General features: G+C 45.5%; 1 protein-coding gene across 3 annotated transcripts in view; it reads left to right on the plus strand.

The window, feature by feature from the left end:
* The window catches only part of tpk1 (thiamin pyrophosphokinase 1), a 417730-nt gene that overhangs the window by 171788 nt on the left and 225252 nt on the right, over positions 1–20690 (plus strand). For 2 of the 3 annotated variants that reach the window (XM_038797787.1, XM_038797788.1), the window contains one exon: positions 7374–7469. The exons of the other annotated variant lie outside the window; for it this stretch is intronic. In XM_038797787.1, coding sequence (XP_038653715.1) covers positions 7374–7469 — 96 coding nt within the window. The remainder of the gene's footprint in view (positions 1–7373; positions 7470–20690) is intronic. 3 annotated transcript variants of the gene reach the window in all.

Consider the following 20690-nt stretch of genomic DNA (forward strand, 5'->3'; position numbering starts at 1 on the left):
CGTGGTGCATATAGGCACCGATGATATAGGTAAAAAACCTGAAGGTGGCTGCGCAGGTCGATAGAGTGGTCAAGAAGGCATACGGCATACTTTCCTTCATCGGAAGGAGTATTGAGTACAAGAGTTGGCAGGTCATGTTACAGTTATATAAGACTTTGGTTCGGCCACATTTGGAATACTGCGTATAGTTCTGGTCGCCACATTACCAAAAGGATGTGGATGCTTTGGAGAAGGTGCAGAGGAGGTTCACCAGGATGTTGCCTAACTATGTCTATTCCTGATTTCCTCATATATGCGATCTGGCACAGTTTGCATCAGGTTGCATGCCCTCTTGAATGCCCTGATTGGACCTGTCTCCACCACACTTCTAGATAGTGCATTCCAGACTTGAACCACTAGTGTCAAAACATTTTTTCTCACCCCACATTTGTTTCTTTTGCAAATCACTTTAAATCTGTGCTTACCTCCATCCTTGAGTAGTTTTACGATGCTATACATTTTGACCTTGTCGAGCAGGTCTTTCTGGAATGCTTCCAATTCTGTCTGTTAACACTGTTTGAAAAATCAATATGTACCCTTTTCTCTGCCTGCTGACAAAGTGGTCTATGGATTCTGCAGGCGGTTACGGAAATTATTTGAACTCTGGTCAATAAATATGGAAGTTTAACCTGGTTTCCCGATGTAGTGCATATCTTTTGAGAATTCTTTGGCTCTTCTTCCACCAATCCTGATGGGTTTAGCCTATGTAGATCTTCATTACTAATTGCTAGGTGAATTTTTATGGTTTTCTGTATGGTTCAAATTATGGTTCATAACTCTGTATGCCGTTCAAATATTTTGGGCGGCATGGTGGTGCAATGGTTAACACTGCTGCTTCACAGTCCCAGGGCCCCAGAAACAATTCCAACCTCACTTCCAGCATTCCGGTCGACTACATCTGCAGGAAGTGTAACCGATGGCAGCTCAATACAGACCGTGTGGTTCGGTTGGAGCGGCAGTTGGATGCACTTAGGAGCATGCAGGTGGTGGAAAGTGTCATTGATTTTTTTTTTAAAATTTAGATTAGCCAATTATTTTTTCCAATTAAGGGGCAATTTAGCATGGCCAATCCACCTACTCTGCACATTTTTGGGTTGTGGGGGCGAAACCCACGCAGACACGGGGAGAACGTGCAAACTCCACACGGACAGTGACCCAGAGCCGGGATCGAACCTGGGACCTCAGCGCTGTGAGGCGGTTGTGCTAACCACTAGGCCACCGTGCTGCCCGTAAAGTGTCATTGATAGGAGTTATAGAGACGTGGTCATGCCCAAGGTGCGGGAAGACAGATGGGTGACCACGAGAAAGGGCAGGCAGTCAATGCAGGAATCCCCTGTAGCTATCCCCCTCTCTAACAAGTATACCATTTTGAATACTGTTGGGGGGATAGCCTGTCAGGCGAAAACGACAGCAGCCTGAACAGTGGCACCACAACTGGCTCTGTTGCTCAGCAGAGAAGGGCAAAGTGCAGAAGAGTGATAGTTATAGGGGACTCTATAGTAAAGGGCATAGATAGGCGCTTCTGTTGACGTGAAAGGGAGAAGGTGAACAGCCAGAGGTCATGGTACACATAGGTACTAACAACATCGGCAGGAAGAGTGATGAGGTCCTGCAGAAGGAGTTCTGGGAGTTAGGCAGTAAGCTAAAAAGCAGGATGTCAAGGGTTGTAATCTCAGGATATCCCCCTGTGCTACATGCCAGTGAGGCTGGAAAAGGAGAATAGTGCAGCTAAATACCTGGCTAAACTTGTGATGTAGGAGGGAGAGTTTCCAGTTTCTGGACAATTGTCGGGGGGGGGGGGGGGTGTTGGGTGGTGGGACATGAGCGTTAGCTTAGAGGGTGTAATAACTGAAGGGGAAATAGAGAACACAAATAAGACAACAACAACATCCCACTGTCTGCTCAGACACCGGGTAGCAAGGTGGTTAGCATAAATGCTTCACAGCTCCAGGGTCCCAGGTTCGATTCCCGGCTGGGTCACTGTCTGTGCGGAGTCTGCACGTCCTCCCCGTGTAAGCGTGGGTTTCCTCCGGGTGCTCCGGTTTCCTCCCACAGTCCAAAGATGTGCGGGTTAGGTGGATTGGCCATGCTAAATTGCCTGTAGTGTCCTAAAAAGTAAGGTTAAGTGGGGGGTTGTTGGGTTACGGGTATAGGGTGGATACGTGGGTTTGAGTAGGGTGATCATGGCTCGGCACAACATCGAGGGCCGGAGGGCCTGTTCTGTGCTGTACTGTTCTATCTCTACCGTAGTCTGAAGTGCATTTATTTCAATGCCAAAGGTATAGCAGGTAAGGCAGATGAACTTAAAGCACTGATTAGTACTTGGAACTATGATAGTGCGACTGTCACAGAAATATAGTTAAAGGGCAGGATTGGCAGCTGAACGTTTGAGGATTTGGAGGTTCAGGAGAGATAGAGGGGGATGTAAAAGTGGTGGGGAGTACCATTACTGGTTAAGGAAAATATTATAGCCAAACTGTGGGAGGGCTCATAAAATGAGATAATCTGGGTAGAGCTCAGGAACAGGAGGGGGCAATCATAATGATTTGATTTGATTTATTATTGTCACATGTATTAGTATACAGTGAAAAGTGTTGTTTTTTGCATGCTATACAGACAACGCATACTGTATATAGGGAAGGAAGGAGAGACTACAGAATGGAATGTTACAGTCATAACTGGGATGTAGAGAAAAGATCAACTTAATACGAGGTAGGTCCATTCAAAAGTCTGATGGCAGCAAGGAAGAAGCTGTTCCTGAGTCGGTTGGGGTACGTGACCTCAAACTTTTGTATCTTCTCCTGATGGAAGAAGGTGGAAGAGAGTATGTCCGGGATGCTTGGGGTCCTTAATTATGCTGTTTGCCTTTCCGAGTCAGCGGGAATTATAGATAGAGTCAATGGATGGGAGGCTGGTTTGCGTGATGGACTGGGCTACATTCGTGATCTGTAGTTTACTGTGGTCTTGGGCAGAGCAGAAACCAAATAAACTGTGATACAACCAGAAAGAATGCTTTCAATGGCGCATCTATAAGAGTTGGTGAGAGTAGCTGACATGCCAAATTTCCTTAGTCTTTTGAGAAAGTAGAGTCGTTGGTGGGCTTTCTTAACTATAGTATCGGCATGGGGGGACCATCACAGGTTGTCGGTAATCTGAACACCTAAAAACTTGAAGCCCTTGACCCTTTCTACTTCGTTCCCACTGATGTAGACAGGGGCATGTTTTTCTCTATGCTTTCTGAAGTCGATGACAATCTCCTTCATTTTGTTGACATTGAGGGAGAGATTATTGTCAGCGCACCAGTTCACCAGATTCTCTATCTGATTCCTGTACTCAGTCTCATCATTGTTTGAAATCCGACCCACTACTAGGTATCATCAGCAAATTTGAGAATCGAGTTGGAAAGGAATTTAGCCACACAGTCATCGGTGTATAAGGAATATAGTAGGGGGCTGAGGACACAGCCTTGTGGGGCACCGGTGTTGAGGATGATCATGGAGGAGGTGTTGTTGTCTATCCTTACTGATTACTGATTGTGGTCGGTGGGTTGGGAAGTTCAGTATCCAGTCACAGAGGGAGGAGCCGAGGCCCAGGCCATGGAGTTGGGAGATGAGTTTTGTTGGATTAATAGTGTTGAAGGCTGAGCTGCAGTCAATAAATAGGACATATAGCCAATAAATAATGTTGGGGGTTTATAACAGGCCCTCCAACTTCGAGCGACAGATAGAGAAGCAGATAGGTGGAGAGATTTTAGATAGGTGCAAAAGTAACAGGGTTGTTGTGGTAGGGGATTTTAACTTCCCCTATATTGACTGGGACTGACTTAGTGCTAGGATCTTGGATGGGGCAGAGTTTGTAAGGTGTATCCAGGAAGGCTTCTTGAGGCAATATGTAGATAGTCCAACTTGGGAAGGGACAGTACTGGACCTGGTATTGGGTAATGAGCCTGGACAGGTGATTGAGGTTTCAGTAGGGGAACATTTAGGGAGTAGTGGCCACAATTCCAAAAGGTTTTAGGGTACTTTTGGATAGGGATGAGGGTGGTGCTAAACTGGAAAAAGGCAAATTACGATAACATTAAACAGGAATTGAAGAATTTGGATTGGGTGCAGCTGTTGGAAGATAAATCAACATAAGACATGTGAAATTAAATGAAAAAATGAAAATCGCTTATTGTCACGAGTAGGGTTCAATTAAGTTACTGTGAAAAGCCCCTAGTCGCCACATTCCGGCGCCTGTCCGGGGAGGCTGGTACGGGAATCGAACCGTGCTGCTGGCCTGCTTGGTCTGCTTTAAAAGCCAGCGATTTAGCCCAGTGAGCTGAACCAGCCCCTATGTGGGAGTCTTTCAAACGACAGTTGATTAGGATTCAGGAAAGTCACCTTCCCGAGAGAACAGGGAAATACAGGGTAGATGAAGAAAACTATTTCCGCTGGTCGGAGATTCTAAAACTAGGGGGAATAGTTGATGCTAGACCATTCAGGTGAGATGTTAGGAAGAATGTCTTCACTCAAAAAGTGGTAAAGGTTTGGAACTCTCTCCCACAGACAGCAGTTGAAGTTAGATCAGTTGCTAATTTTAAATCTGAGATAGATAGATTTTTGTGAAGCAAAGATATGAAGAGATAGAACATAGAACATAGAACATTACAGCACAGAACAGGCCCTTCGGCCCTCGATGTTGTGCCGAGCCATGATCACCCTACTTAAACCCACGTAACCCGTATACCCGTAACCCAACAATCCCCCCATTAACCTTACACTACAGGCAATTTAGCATGGCCAATCCACCTAACCCGCACATCTTTGGACTGTGGGAGGAAACCGGAGCACCCGGAGGAAACCCACGCACACACGGGGAGGACGTGCAGACTCCACACAGACAGTGACCCAGCCGGGAATCGAACCTGGGACCCTGGAGCTGTGAAGCATTGATGCTAACCACCATGCTACCGTGAGGCCCAAATATGGACCAAAGGCAGGTATAGCGAGGTATAGCAAAGGATATGGACCAAAGGCAGGTATAGCGAGTTAGGTCACAGATCACCCAAGATCTCATTGAATGGTAGGACAGGCTTGAAGGACTAAATGGCCTCCTCCTATTCCTATCTGGCAATACCATTCTTATTTTTGGAGGAGACATGTCTGCTTTCTACCTGAAGGATCCCACTTATTAGCGCATCCCACTGGTTTACCACTGATTTATCTTTTAGCAATCTTGTCCAGTCTACCTCCGTCAAATCACTTCTCAGTTTTGTAAAATTTGCCCCCCCCACCCCAGTTTAAAACCTTTACTCCTGCACTTTTCCATAATAGTACCAAATTTAGCTGAATTGTAGTCGCTCTCCTCGATATGATCGTCCACTGTCACTTCACCCATTTGCCCATCTTCATTTCCTAAGACGAAATCCAGAATTGTGTCTCCTCGTGTTGGGCTTGTTGCATTTTGTTTAAAAATAATCTCCTGGACACAGTACATGGATTTTTCACTCTCAAAGTCCCGAGATTGTTTGAAAACCATTTGATATTGGGGCAGTTAAGATCTCCTACTATTCTTATCTCCCTCCTATTCCTACAGGCAGAAATATGTCTACATGTATCTTCTTCTATCTCACTTTCACTATTTGGGGGTCTGTATTATACTCCTGGTAGTGTGGCTACCTCTTTTTTATTCCCGTTTAGTCGCTCATTCCTTCTCACAACTGTAATTGATTCTTTAGCCAATAATGCTACCACACCCCCACTCCTTTTTCGTGAACCACTCACTCTATCCTGCCTGAAAAGTTTATATGCAGGGATATTGAGCTGCCAATTTTGGCCCTCCTTTATCCAAGTTTTCATTATAGCAAAGAAATTCTGCTGCCATGTATCTATATGTGGCCTTAGTTGAGCTGTCTTGTTTGTAATACTTCTTACAATGAAGTACAAACAGTTCAACCCTGTCAATTTCCTTTGGACGCTTTTTAACTCTTGTGTCTTTTGTCTTTTCGAGTCACTGACTACATCACTAAATAATGTTCTACCTCCTGTTTCCAATCTAAATCTGACCCATCTAAACCTACATGTGGGTCCCCATCCACCTGCTGTACTGGTTTAGTCTCCCCAACAGAACTAGCAAATGCCCCCATGAGGATATTGGTCCCACCTCTACCTGGCGTCAACCTAACCAACTTGTACCAGTTCCTCCTTCCCCACAGCTGGTCCCAATGCCTCAAAAACCTAAATCCCTTCCTGATATTCCATTTCTGCAGCAACATGTTAATCTGATCTATCCTCTTATTCCTGCTCTCTCTAGCACATGGCACTGGGTGTAATCCTGACCTTAATGCATTTGAGGACCTGAATTTTAATTTACCTCCTAACCTCCTATATTCACCTTGCAGGTCCTCATCCCTTTGTTTATCATGTCATTGGTACATTGTTATAAGTATTTCATAGAACTCTTTCTTACAGTTAATAGGTTGCTCTATGTTGTAATTTTTTGAGACTTTTTTCAATTGGGAGTCAATTTTGCGGGAAACCAAACAAAGCCCAGGAAGCTAATCTTTTTGCTAATTTTTAAATTAAAAATTTCTTTTTGGGCTAAACAGAACCATTACTCTTCTGGAGCTCACAAGAAAGACTTAGACCTCCCTCATCATGAATGACCCCCTCCACCCCTCCTTGCCTAATAGTAAGACACACACAGAATGCCTCAACAACTGATCCCATTATTTCCCTGCTCTTATTGGGTGGCCTGCAGGGTTTATGGCCGTAAACACTCAAAACTGATGGGAAATCAACCAACAGGATTTATGTAAGGCATGGGAGTTTTAAAAAAAACATGGTTAGGCTTCACCCAGCAGTGGGTGAGTTTCTAACATCACTGTCTATCCTCGCAAAATTGGCTTGGAATTCAAATCAAGACCCTTTTTATCGATTTATTATGTTGTAATTTAGATTTGGAAAGATGAAGTGTAGAATGCTATTCTCATGACCCACGCACCTACCAACCCCTCATCTTTCCTTCTCTGGGGACGGCTGTGGATTAGAATTTACTGCAAATGATAAAGATCACTTGTCAGGCTTCTGCCAATTCTCCTAGATAACAAGTCGCAAGCAAGTGATAAAACCTGCCCATGGGATACTCTAAATGCAATTTTTCATTATGAGAAAACATCTGTGCTTTGTCCAGTTCTTCTCCTGACATGCCTGAAAGAGAATTTACTAGTTTAATTTATTAAGGTTACTACCCCATGGAAGGGAGCCTGTTATTGTATTTGATTGTGGAGGCAAAATATATAGCATTTTAGTTTATTTCTTTGTCTTCAATAATCTCTCCATTTATTTTTCTAGAAGTGTGAAATCATTGATACAACGGATCAGGACTTCACCGACTTCACAAAGTGCTTACTGATACTACTTCAGAAAGTAAAGGAACAAGGGCTAGAGGTATTACACAGACATGCAATACTTTAGAGTCGCATCAAATAACTCTGGGCCAGATTGGTTTTCAACATTTTGTTTTTAAAAAGTAAAATTGAAATTTTCACTTATGTAAAGTATTCTAACCTGCATCTAAACTGGGTCATTGGAATTTACTCCAACTGAGTTAGAAAATTCTCCCCTTTTATAGTGAAGTTTATTCATCAACGATCAAGTGTCCCGATTTGTCACAGCAAGTGGCAATTTTTCCCACTCCATTTTAGGACAGATGTAAAGGTAGAGCAAAGGTACAATGTAGATTCACTGGAATGTTATTGGCTATGAGAGAGTGCAGTTATGAAGAGAGAGTTGGACTTTCTTCACAAGGGCTGAATGGAAACATGACTGAAATCCTCAAGATTAAGATACGTGTGATGTGGTAGATAGTGATAGATTAGCCAGAGATGTGATAACAAGGGCATACAAAGTACATAGAAACATCCATTGAAAATAAAAGCAGAAGGAGGGCATTCGGCTCTTCGAGCCTGCTTCGCCATTTATTATGGTCATGGCTGATCATCAGGTTCAATACCCTGATCCAGCCTTAGCCCCAAGAGCTATATTTAATTCCTTCTTGAAATTACACAACATTTTCGCCTCAACTACTTTTTGTGGATTGGAATTCCACAGATTCACCACTCTCTTGGTGAAAACATTTCTCCTCTCCTCAGTTCTAAAAGGTTTACCATTTATCCTTAACCTATGACCTCTAGTTCTGGACTCCCCCACCATCAGGAACATTCTTTCTGAACCTACCCTATTTAATCCTGTTAAATTTTGTAAGTTTCTATGAGATCACTTCTCGCTCTTCTAAATTCCAATGAATATAATCCTAATGGACTTAGTTTCTCCTCATATATCAGTCCCGCCATCTCAGGAATCAGCTTAGTAAACCTTCACTGCACTCCCTCCACAAGAACATCCTTCCTCGGATAAAGACACCAAAACTGCACACAATATTCCAGCTGTGGTCTTTCTAATGCCCTATACAATTGTAGTAAACATTCCTATTCTCAAATCCTCTTACTATGAAGGCACATAGTACATAATCATTAAGAAAAAACAATCAGACTGTTGGAATGGCTTGACTTCTGGCAAAAGTCACTTACTGCAGAGAAGTGTGAAATAATACATTTTGGTTGGACTAACAATGGGGAGTTGACAAGTATTCAATTCTAAATTGAAAACAACAAATTGTTGAAGTTGGAAGGGCAGATTGAAAACAAGTGAAATCTTAGAAATAGAGGCATAAACTACAAAAGCAAGGACATTATGTTGAACTTTTATGAAAGAAAAGTTGGATTGGCCTCAACTGGAGTATTATGTTCAATTCTGGGCACTGCACACTTGAAAGGGTGTGAAGACTTTAGAGAGTTGCAGAATATTTCCAGGGATGAGGGACTTCTGTTGCATGGTTAGATTAAAGAAACTGAGATTATTCTCCATAGAGAAGAGGAGGATGATTGATCGATATATTCAAAATAATGAGGGATCTAGACAGAGTAGATGGAGGGAAACTGTTTCTGGTGGCAGAAGAGTCCATTAGCACCTAAACACAAATAAAAAGCGATTGTGAAAAGAATCAAAGGTGACATGAGGTAAAACCTTTTTATGCAGTGGGTGGTGAGGATTTAGAATGCACTGCCTGACAGTAAAGTGGATACAGATTTAAATCAGTTTTTTGAAAGGGAATTTGACTGAAAATATTTGCAGGACTATAGAGGAGTGGGATTAGCTGCATTGGTCTTGTTAAGAGCTGGCATGCCCCTATGTGCCAAATAGGCACCCTCTGTGCCATAACTATTCTGTGTAGCCAGCAGGTGTGAGCAGTCTTGGGCAAGCTGGCGAATGTGGAGAAAAAGCAGGCTTTGTGGTCAAATGTTGCTGTGGAGTCATTTTCTCAGATTCTATATAATTAATTTAAATAGTTGAATTAATATTTTGTTTGAATTTAGAAAATTCTGTACTGTGTATGTTGTGATCTGGTTACATCTTGTTTTATTGAAGGTTTGTAATTGTTGACTTTGACCTAGTGAGATATTTGTAGCTTTTCTTCCCATTTGCATGGGGCGCGATTCTCCCAACGGGAGACTGAGTGCCGACGCCGGAGTGAAACCCGGAATGTTTCACTCCGGCATCGGAGGCCGCTCCTCGCCCCCTATTCCCCCCCCCCCCCCCCCCCCCCGGGGGGGCTAGGAGCGGTGGCGCGTGAATCCCGAGCGCCCAGCCTTGACGCTTGCGTCAAAGCGGCGCCCCGGGAATGACGCAGCCGGCGGCGCCGAAGTGACTTCAGCCGCGCATGCGCAGGTTGGCCGGCTCCAACCCGCGCATGCGCGGTTGCCGTCTTCCCCTCCGCTGCTCCGCAAGACATGGCGGCTTGATCTTGCGGGGCGGCGGAGGGAAAAGAGTGCGTCGTTTACAGACGCCGGCCCGACTGTCGGTGGGCACCGATCGCGGTTCCAGACATCTGCTGAGCACGCGCCTGGTGCTCAATCCTCCCTCCGCCCCCCACAGGCCCCACACTCACCTGTCGCACGCTGTTCACGCCGGCAGCGACCAGATGTGGTTGGCGCCGGCGTGAACCAGTCGGGTTCGGCAGGCCTCTCGGCCCATCCGGGCCGGAGAATCGGCAGTCGCCGTGAGAAACGGTGAGCGGCGATTCTCCGAGCGGCCTGTCGAAAAAAGCAACACACCATTTTGGGGGGGGGGGAGAATCGCGGGGGGTGCCAGAGCAGCATGTCGTGATTCGCCTGGCTCTCCCGCGATTCTCCCACCCGGCGTGGGGTGCGGAGAATCGCGCCCATGATGTCCTGGAAACGTGGAGTGTGCCATGACTTTGGCAAATAAATGGGACAAGTTAAAAGTCCCAGGATGGGTACACAAGATTTCCAGAACATTGCAGTTTCCCAAAAAAATCCTTGCACTCAGAAATGGTATAATTACAAGTGCAAGCATTTAAAAAAATTGTTGTATGTTGAGCGGCAGTCTGTTAGCTTGTGGTCAGTTAGCCAAAATAATATGATCATGATTCCCCAGCTTGTTTTGTTGGCATTAGTCGGGTGCTGTAGCAGGTATTTATGTTACTGAATCAGTAATAATCCAGGAGCATTAGTTTACATCCCAAAATGGCAATTTCAGAGTGTAAAACTGGTGCCCGAGAAGCTGCCCAATCATTAGATAAGCCACTGGAGTTCACTGGAGTTCTTTTATCGAAAGAAAACCTCTATTCTTACCTAGTCTGACCTATATGTCACTTTCAACTGAGTCAGTTGCATAAAATTGCTACAGCAGTTCAAGAAGAAAGCTGACCACCTCCACCATCCTCTTAAGATTAACCAGCAATGAACAATAAATGGTGGTCTTGCCAGTGATACCGCACACTGAGAACGAGCAACTTAAACTGCCATCGTCCCAGAGAATCAAGGATCTAACATTAAAATATGGCTTTGCTAATGTTGCCAACATCCCAAGAACATTTTTTAAGTATTTAAATTATTTTTGCTATTTCATGATCAGAAGAAAATAGGGTGAACTATGCTATTGGACAATTAGGGCAGGGATATACTATAAAGTGTCCAAATGAGGAGTTATCAGAGCAGCCTCTTCTCTATCTCAGATTCACATACCTATTCATTTATTTGTAAGTTCACTACATGATTAATGAAAAAGAATTGGTCTACAAAATTATGTAGATTGGCAATAATTCCGTTCCAACTATGCAAGAAGGTAACAATCATTTCACCTCAAACATTCAAATTAGGATTTTAATTGACAGGAACAACATGTAATGGTCGATGTTATAACGCGTAGTTCCTACTGGATAGGGACAATTGGTTACCCTGTGGATCTGCTGAGGTTACAACAGTCTGTTGGAACACAGGAGTTAGGGAGTGACTGCCAGGATTTTGACTATGGCAGTGAAGGAATAGGATCACGTGTGGCTTGGAGGGGAACTTGCAGGTGATGGTGATGCCATGCTTCTACAATCCCTGTCCATCTAGATGGTAGATGTTGCATGTTTGGGAGGCATCATCAAAGGAACCTCGCTGAGTTGCTGCAGTGCATCTTGTAAGTGGCACACACTATTGCCACTGTGTGTCAGTTATGGAGGGAGTTAAATTTGTAGGTGGTGGATGGGGTATCAATAAAGGAGGCTGATTTGTGCTGGATGGTGTCCTATGCCTTATGGTGTTATGGAAAAGTGGAATTGAGAATTATCACATCAGATCAGTCATGATCTCATTGAATGGCCTATCTCTGCTCCTATGTCTTATGGTATTCTTGAGTATTGTTGGAGCTGCCCTCATCTGGACAAGTGGAGAGCATTCTAACACACTCGTGACTTCACCCTAGTAGATGGTGGATATGCTGAGGGGAGTTGCTTTCTGCAGAATCCCCAGCCTCTGACCTGCTCTTGGAGACACAGTATTTATATGGTGTAGCCATCTAAAATCACCACCTGCAAAGGACCAAGGGAATTGTGGTCAACTTGGACACAGACAAGTACACAGCCTCTATGTATTGTGCAAAGAAGCCAGACCTGACCGAAACTTGCACCAATTAAAAGTCAATCACCATTTTCCCCAGGACAACAGAATTCAAATCAAGGTACCACAACAATAGCAGACTAACCGGCGCCACTTCTCCTTATTTGGAAAGGCCTACATGCCTGGGACAATGACAGCTATGACCCGCCCAGCCACCAAGCTTTCTGCCCCTTAATTGGTCAGGATCAATGAGGTAATCGGAACCCTATCGATCCATTGCATCTGGCGTTAGGACCGCCCAAAAGGGCGCAAAAACGAAGAAGGATAAGAAACCCTGCACACTCGGGATAGGCCTCTTTTGGAACGGCCTATGTGTGACCAATTGCAGCATATCAACCAGCCAAGTTCAAGGAACCGCGATCGTTACCTGAAGGACGAACCCAGCCGAGATGAACCTAAAGACTTCCAACCAACCCACGTGGACACAGCTGTACTGCGGGAGGTACTAAATGAGTAATTTGCATCAGTATTCACCAATGAGAAGGACTTGGTGGATGATGAGTCTGGGGAAGGGTGTGTAGATAGTCTGAGTCACATTGAGATCAAAAACGAAGTGGCGTTGGGCTCTTGAAAAACATTCAGGAAGATAAGACCCTAGGGCCTGATGGGATCTACCCCAGAATACTAAGTGAGGTAAGGGAGGAAATTGCTGAGGCCTTGACAGAAATCCTTATATCCGGGCGAGGTCTCAGCGGTCTGAAGAATAGCTAATATTGTTCCGTTGTTTAAGAAAGATATGAAGGATAATCCAGGAAATTACAGGCCGGTAGGCTTTAATTCAGTAATAGGGAAATTATTGGAGAGGATTCTTTGAGATAGGATTTACTCTCATTTGGAAGCAAGTTGATGTATTAGTGAGATTCGCGGCATGGTTTTATGGAGGGGAGGTTGTGTCTCATTAACTCAATTGAGTTTTTCGAGGAAGTGACAAAGATGATTGATGAAAGTATAGCAGCGGATGTTGTCTATATGGACTTCAGTCAAGCCTTTGACAAGGTCCCTCATGGCAGACAGATACAGAAGGTGAAGTCAGAGATGAGCTGGCAAGATGGATGCAGAACTGGCTCGGTCATAGAAGTCAGACGGTAGCAGTGAAAGGGTGCTTTTCTGAATGGAATGCTGTGACTAGTGGTGTTCCACAGGGATCAGTGCTGTTTGTAGTATATATAAATGATTTGGAGGAAATGTCACTGGTCTGATTAATAAGTTTGCAGACGACACAAAGGTTGCTGGAAGTGCGGATAGCGATGAGGAATGTCAGAGAATACGGCAGTATGTAGATCGGTTGGAGTCTTGGGCGGAGAGGTGGCAGATGGAGTTTAATCTGGACAAATTTGAGATAATGCATTTTGGAACGTCTAATATAGGTGGGAATTATACAGTAAATGACAGAACCCTTAAGAGTACTGACAGGCAGAGGGATCTGGGTATACATGTCCACAGGTCACTGAAAGTGGCAATGCAGGTGGAGAAGATAGTGAAGAAGGCATACGACATGCTTGCTTTCATCAGCCGGGGCATTTGAGTATAAAATTTGGCAAGTCATGCTGCAGCTGGACAGAAACTTAGCAAGGCCACACTTGGAATATAGTGTTCAATTCTGGTCGCCATACTACAAGAAGGATGTGGAGGCTTTCGAGAGGGTACAGAAGAGATTTACCACAATGTTGCCTGGTATGGAGGGCATTAGCTATGAGTAGAGGTTGGATAAACTCGGTTTGGTCTCACTGGACGACGGAGCTTGAGGGATGATCTGGTAGAAGTCTACAAAATTATGATGGGCATGGACAGAGTGGATAGTCAGACGTTTTTTCCCAGGGTGGAAGAGTCAAATTCTAGGGGACAGAAGTTTAGAGCAGGGAGCAAAATTTAGAGGAGATGTGCGAGGGAAGTTTTTTACACAGAGGGTAGTGAATGCCTGGAACTCGTTGCCGGAGGAGGTGGTGGAAACATGTACAATCATGATTTTTCAGGGGCATCATGACAAATACATGAACAGAATTGGAATAGGGGGATATGGACCCCAGAAGTGCTGAAGGTTTTAGGTTTGATGGGCAGCATGGTCAATACAGGCTTGGAGGGCCGAAGGGCCTGTTCATGTGCTGCACTTTGCATTATTCTTTGGGTCACGATCTGTTGGACATCCATAAGTCCACTTTAGGAACATCTGCAAGCAAGGTATGAAAATGGCTGACATTGGTGCAGATATTTGGGAAACAATTGCTGAAGATTGTGTCCTCTGGAGGCTGGCTGGAGAGGCATTTGAAAAGGTGAACAGAAATGGCAAGCTCAGTTGACCGAAAAGAGGACCCAGAGAAAACAGAGGCTAATTAAGCATTCACCTTCTCAGTCCACTGTCTTCCTTTGCAGCGAATGTGGCAGAGACTGCTATGACAGAATGGGGCTCCTGAGCCACACCAGGCAATGCTTAACAGAGTTGACCACCATATCCCAAGCCATTGCCTCACGATACAGAATGCAGCCAAAGAAACATCTCTTTCCTCTTCTGAATCAATTACTCATCGATCTTTTGTTTAAAGACATTACTTAGCATTGCATTAACTCTTTCAGTCTAACATCCAATCCATTTAAGTACAAGGAAATAGAACATAGAGAAATACAGCACAGAACAGGCCCTTTGGCCCACGATGTTGTGCCGAACTTTTGTCCTAGGTTAATCATAGATTATCAGAATTTTGGACACTAAGGGCAATTTATCATGGCCAATCATCCCAACCTGCACATCTTTGGACTGTGGGAGGAAACCGGAGCACCCGTGCTGCCCTTAAGAACAAATTAATCTACACTCCATTATTCTACCATAATCCATGTACCTATCCAATAGTCGCTTGAAGGTCCCTAATGTTTCCGACTCAACTACGTCCACAGGCAGTGCATTCCACGCCCCCACTACTCTCTGGGTAAAGAACCTACCTCTGACATCCCCTCTATATCTTCCACCATTTACCTTAAATTTATGTCCCCTTGTAATGGTTTGTTCCACCCGGGGGAAAAGTCTCTGACTGTCTACTCTATCTATTCCCCTGATCATCTTATAAACCTCTATCAAGCCCCTCTTCCTTCTCCGTTCTAATGAGAAAAGGCCTCGCACCCTCAACCTTTCCTCGTAAGACTTACTTTCCATTCCAGGCAACATCCTGGTAAATCTCCTTTGCACCTTTTCCAAAGCTTCCACATCCTTCCTAAAATGAGGTGACCAGAACTACACACAATACTCCAAGTGTGGCCTTACCAAGGTTTTGTACAGCTGCATCATCACCTCACGACTCTTAAATTCAATCCCTCTGCTAATGAACGCTAGCACACCATAGGCCTTCTTCACAGCTCTATCCACTTGAGTGGCAACTTTCAAAGATCTATGAACATAGACCCCAAGATCTCTCTGCTCCTCTACATTGCCAAGAACCCTACCGTTAACCCTGTATTCCGCATTCATATTTGTCCTTCCAAAATGGACAACCTCGCACTTGTCAGGCTTAAACTCCATCTGCCACGTCTCAGCCCAGCTCTGCATCCTATCTATGTCTCTTTGCAGCCGACAACAGCCCTCCTCATTATCCACAACTCCACCAATCTTCGTATCATCTGTAAATTTACTGACCCACCCTTCAACTCCCTCATCCAAGTCATTAATGAAAATCACAAACAGCAGAGAACCCAGAACTGATCCCTGCGGTACGCCACTGGTAACTGGGCTCCAGGCTGAATATTTGCCATCCACCACCACTCTCTGACTTCTATCGGTTAGCCAGTTCGTTATCCAACTGGCCAAATTTCCCACTATCCCATGCCTCCTTACTTTCTGCATAAGCCTACCATGGGGAACCTTATCAAATGCCTTACTAAAATCCATGTACACTACATCCACTGCTTTACCTTCATCCATATGCTTGGTCACCTCCTCAAAGAAGTCAATAAGAATTGTAAGGCAAGACCTACCCCTCTCAAATCCGTGCTGACTATCCCTAATCAAGCAGCGTCTTTCCAGATGCTCAGAAATCCTATCCCTCAGTATCCTTTCCATTACTTTGCCTACCACCGAAGTAAGACTAACGCCTGTAATTCCCAGGGTTATCCCTATTCCCTTTTTTGAACAGGGGCACGACATTCGCCACTCTCCAATCCTCTGGTACCACCCCTGTTGACAGTGAGGACGAAAAGATCATTGCCAACGGCTCTGCAATTTCATCTCTTGCTTCCCATAGAATCCTTGGATATATCCCGTCTGGCCCGGGGAAATAGGGGGAATCTCTTCTAATTTTTCATACTCATGCTTCTTGTTCCTAAATTCTAATTCACAGTCCAAGTTAAATGGATTGATTACATCTATACAAAAAGAAAAGAAATGCAAATCTCTCTTTTTACACCAAAATTTTGAAGACTGCATTATGCGTCCTTCTCCATCTTCCCTCTGCCAGTGAAAACAAATGCAATTCTGTGATTCTGACTTCATAACTTGCTGCCCACATTTCTGAAACTGCATTTTCTTCCCTGAGCCCTCTTTAATACAGTCCCCTTACTGCCTTGTTCATTGTGGATATCTGCCTATAGCTGAGCAATTTCATTATTGTAGACATCAATTATAAAGGCACCACTTATAACACATAAAACACTTTAACTATTTTGGGCAATTCAATGAGCTTTTTTGCACCTCGCTCAAGTGTGATTATCTTAATAATGTGATCTTCTCCACTAACAATTGTTAAAGGCTCCACTGATTTCAGGCAAATTGAAATGTTTAATAAATGTCTTTCAGCTTGTACTACTAACTGTTCACATGATTTGACAGAGCTGTGGAACTCTGTACTTCAGTGTACTCAGGCATGGACACTGATTGTATCAGGAGAGTGCTGATCAACATCTGAGAGATGGGAGTTCTGTATGGACTCATTGTATGGACTCAAGTTCTGTTGTCCTGACTTTTCCTCTTTAGGATGTTGATGATTCGTGGATGAGCAAAGTAAAGCTGGAAAATTATGTTATGATACAATTTTGGGCAAGGTTCTCAAGTGTCTTTATTAGCCACTTGTGGTTTTGTCATCCACCATTTTTGGGAGGTAAATCACCTTAACAACAAAGCATCACTATACGGGGGGGCGGGGGGGGGAGGTGTAAAACATAAGAATGTAACACATGGGAGCAGGAGGAGACCAGATGATCTCTTGAGGCTACTCTGCCATCGATGACTGATTTTGTGCTTCAACTCCACATTTTAACGGCCAATCCCCATTTTCCTCGACCTCCTGAGAGATCATCTATCTTAGTCTTGAATGTACTCAAGATGGAGTGATCCTCTGTGGTAGAGAAGTCCAAAGATTCACAACCCTCCAAGTGACGGAATTTCTCCTCATCTCAGTCCTAAATGATTGACCCTTGTCCTCATATGATTCCCCATGTTCTAGATAATCCAGCCAGGAAAAACAACTTCTAAGTTTCCACCCCGTCAAATCCCTTCAGAATCTTGAATGTTTCATTGAGATTATCTCTGAATCTACAAAACCCAGAAGGGAGAGGCCCAATTTACTCAACCTCTCATTACTTGCCCCTCGCCTCAGGTGCAGTAACCTGCAGGTTAAGTCATCACCTCTCAAAGGGGAGAGCAGCCTATGGTCCTCTGGGACTGTGGCGACATTTACATTTAGATTCTAGGAACAAACCGAATCAACCTTCGCTGTACGGGTTCCCAAAACAAGTATATATTTCCTGAGGAATGGTGATAAAACTATGCAGAGTAGTCCTATACAATTGGAGCAAGGCTTCCTTATTCTTGTATTCCAATCCCTTGGCAGTAAAGATTAGTATGGTAGTCTGGCAGTGACGAGATGGAGGCTCTTCATGTGAACAGACATAATTTATTGATAACAAGAAACAATGGTTCAGAGGGCACTGGGGTTATCACCCGCTCTTGGCCCTCATTGGTCCCCTGAGCCAGGTGACCCTCCTTAGCTGTGCTGTCTTAAAGAGAAAGGCACCTCAATCTACCACATACTTGCCCCTTTTACCTTTTTTTATACAATCTTCAAAATTAATCTACTCAACCCAAATGCTACACACACATTATACACACAAGTTCAACACTTGTAAATCGATGTAGCAATTATTTGATGATGATAACTTGAGGCTTGCATTTAACATAACACTTCTACTAGCGGGCTTCAACTATGCAGAGTTCCGAACGTGGGCCGGGATGCTCCCTTCTTGGGACTAAGTTCCCACGCCGGCGTGAGAACTGGTGGCAACCACTCCAGCGTCAACCGCCCCCGTAAGTGCGGATGCTGGATGGGTTGCCGCCGCTCCAGCCGACGTCAAAGGGACGGCGCGAGTTCACACATGCGCCGAATGGCCAGCATGATCTCGCGCATGCGCGGAACCGCCGGCGTGGTTTTGTGCATGCACAGACCGGCCGGCGTATTTTGGCACATGCGCGGGGGGTTCTCTTCACCGCGCCAGCCATGGCGGAGCCTGACAGGGACTGGCGCGGAAGGAAGAAGTGCCCACACGAAACAAGCCACTCGCAGATCGGTGGGCCCCGATCGCGGGCCAGGCCGCCGTTCCCCCCCCCCCCGGGTCGGATCCCCCTGCGCCCATCCCCCGAGGACTGCGCCCGCCGACTTACCTACCAGGTCCTGCCGGTATGTGAGTTGAGTGATTCACACCGGCGGGGCTGGCCAAAAACGGACGGCCGCTCTGCCCATCGGGGCCTGGAGAATCGTCGGGGGCGGGGGTGGGGTGGGGGGGAGGGCGGGGGCGGGGGGGGGGGGGGCGGGGGTGGGCGGCGCACTGCCAATGGCCCTCGCCCGACATGGCGTGAATCCTGCTCCCACCCGAAAGACGGCGACGGAGAATACGCACCTCGGCGATTCTCCGACCCGGCAGGGGGTCGGGGAATCCCTCCGATAGTATTTCATGAGACTCTTCCATACATTCCGTTTCTGGCCAGTCCCGCCAGCGTGAATGTCTCAACTCACATACTGGCAGGGCAGGTGAGTCAGTGGGGGCGGTCCTCAGGGGGTGCGCAGGGGCAGCCGACCCCCGGGGGGGGGGGGGGGGGGGGGACACGGTGGCCTGGCCCACGATCGGGGCCCACCGATCTGCGGGTGGCCTTGTTTCATGGGGGCACTTCTTCCTTCTGCGCCGGTCCCTGTCGGGCTCTGCCATGGCCGGCGCAGAGAAGAGAACCCCCTGCGCATGCGGCAAAATACGCTGGCCGGTCTGTGCATGCGCTGAACCACGCCGGCGGTTCTGCGCATGTGCGTGATCACGCTGGCCCTTCGGCGCATGTGCAAACTCTCGTCGTCCCTTCGACATCGGCTGAAGCGGCGCCAACCCCTCTGGCATCCGTACTTTCGGGGGCGGTTGCTGCTGGAGTGGCTGGCGACTCTTCCATACAGGCTTGCAGATTCCCAAGTTCTGTCTTGGGCTCTGCGCCGATCAAGGGCTATATACTTTAGTTTGTGGACGGTGTCACTCTCCAATCCTTCGATGGCTCTTCTTCTGTCAAGTACCTTATCTACAATGCATGCTGGTACCCTCATCAAAACGCTGCACAGACGTATGGCTTGATAGTTCATTCAGGAACTTGGTCTGTCAATTGTGAAGGGGGTGGTCATGGTACTCTGTTTCTGGTACTCTGTTTCTGGTACTCTGTTTCTGGTACTCTTTTTTTTTTTGGTACTCTGTTTCTGGTACTCTGTTTCTGGTACTTCAGCCGTGTGATAAAGCCCCTTCCCATTTTAGCATTTCTATTTGCATCTTTCCCGTCGACCATGTCACCATATTTGTTCTTATACTTATCTATTAGTGTGACCATTTCTGTGATCTTATTCTGACATGTTATCTCAGTTTCCATCGTTGATTGCATCACCCAATCTTCTACTTGTGCATGAGGAGTTTAAAATGCCATACATGTACATGAGGATTTCTTTATACCATATATCCGCTTCTTCCTCCACCCCCAATGTTTTCTCACTGGCACCACCAGATGCTTTTCGATCTGCGTTCCAGGTCTTTGCGGAAAATTCCTGATCTACTGACATTTTCAGAGCTTGAAATTCTGTTTCTGAAAGAACCCCTTGGTGTTCTTTCTCAATCACTGTGGCTTTCTTCTCGCCATAATAACTTTCTCTTGCCGAAAAGGATCACAACTGTTTTCTGATTCCTTGCTCTGCTTTTCAATCCATTCAGTTTATCTGTCTCTAAGTCTCTTTGAAGCTGAATTCAACATTCTCTCCAACAACATTTAATAAGAGTCTCTGCCATCTCATGCTGTGAATGGTTTGGGGCCATTGCCACTTACCCTTTGGTGTGATTGTGTCAAACTCCACGTCTACATTCAACATTGTTTATTCGCCAATTCTCCTGAATTGCTAACTTGTCCCAACAGTTGTGTTCTTCCTTTGGATTTATCCATAGCTATGTCCTCCGCAGTACCTTGAAGCGCCGGAAAGTTTCTGCCTCACTGCAGAATGCCCATTTCTCAAACTCATTTGTATTTTCCACACAACTGGTAGGTGATCGTTCGATTAGATCTCCAAAGAATTCCCAATAATGGCTCTTGTAAATCTCCATCTGCTTAAGCTCCTCTCCCCTGTCTTAGGCACTCAAAGCTCCATTAGTCTTC

This window comes from Scyliorhinus canicula, chromosome 5 (assembly GCF_902713615.1).
Source record: "Scyliorhinus canicula chromosome 5, sScyCan1.1, whole genome shotgun sequence".
In the NCBI taxonomy this organism is placed as follows: domain Eukaryota; kingdom Metazoa; phylum Chordata; class Chondrichthyes; order Carcharhiniformes; family Scyliorhinidae; genus Scyliorhinus; species Scyliorhinus canicula.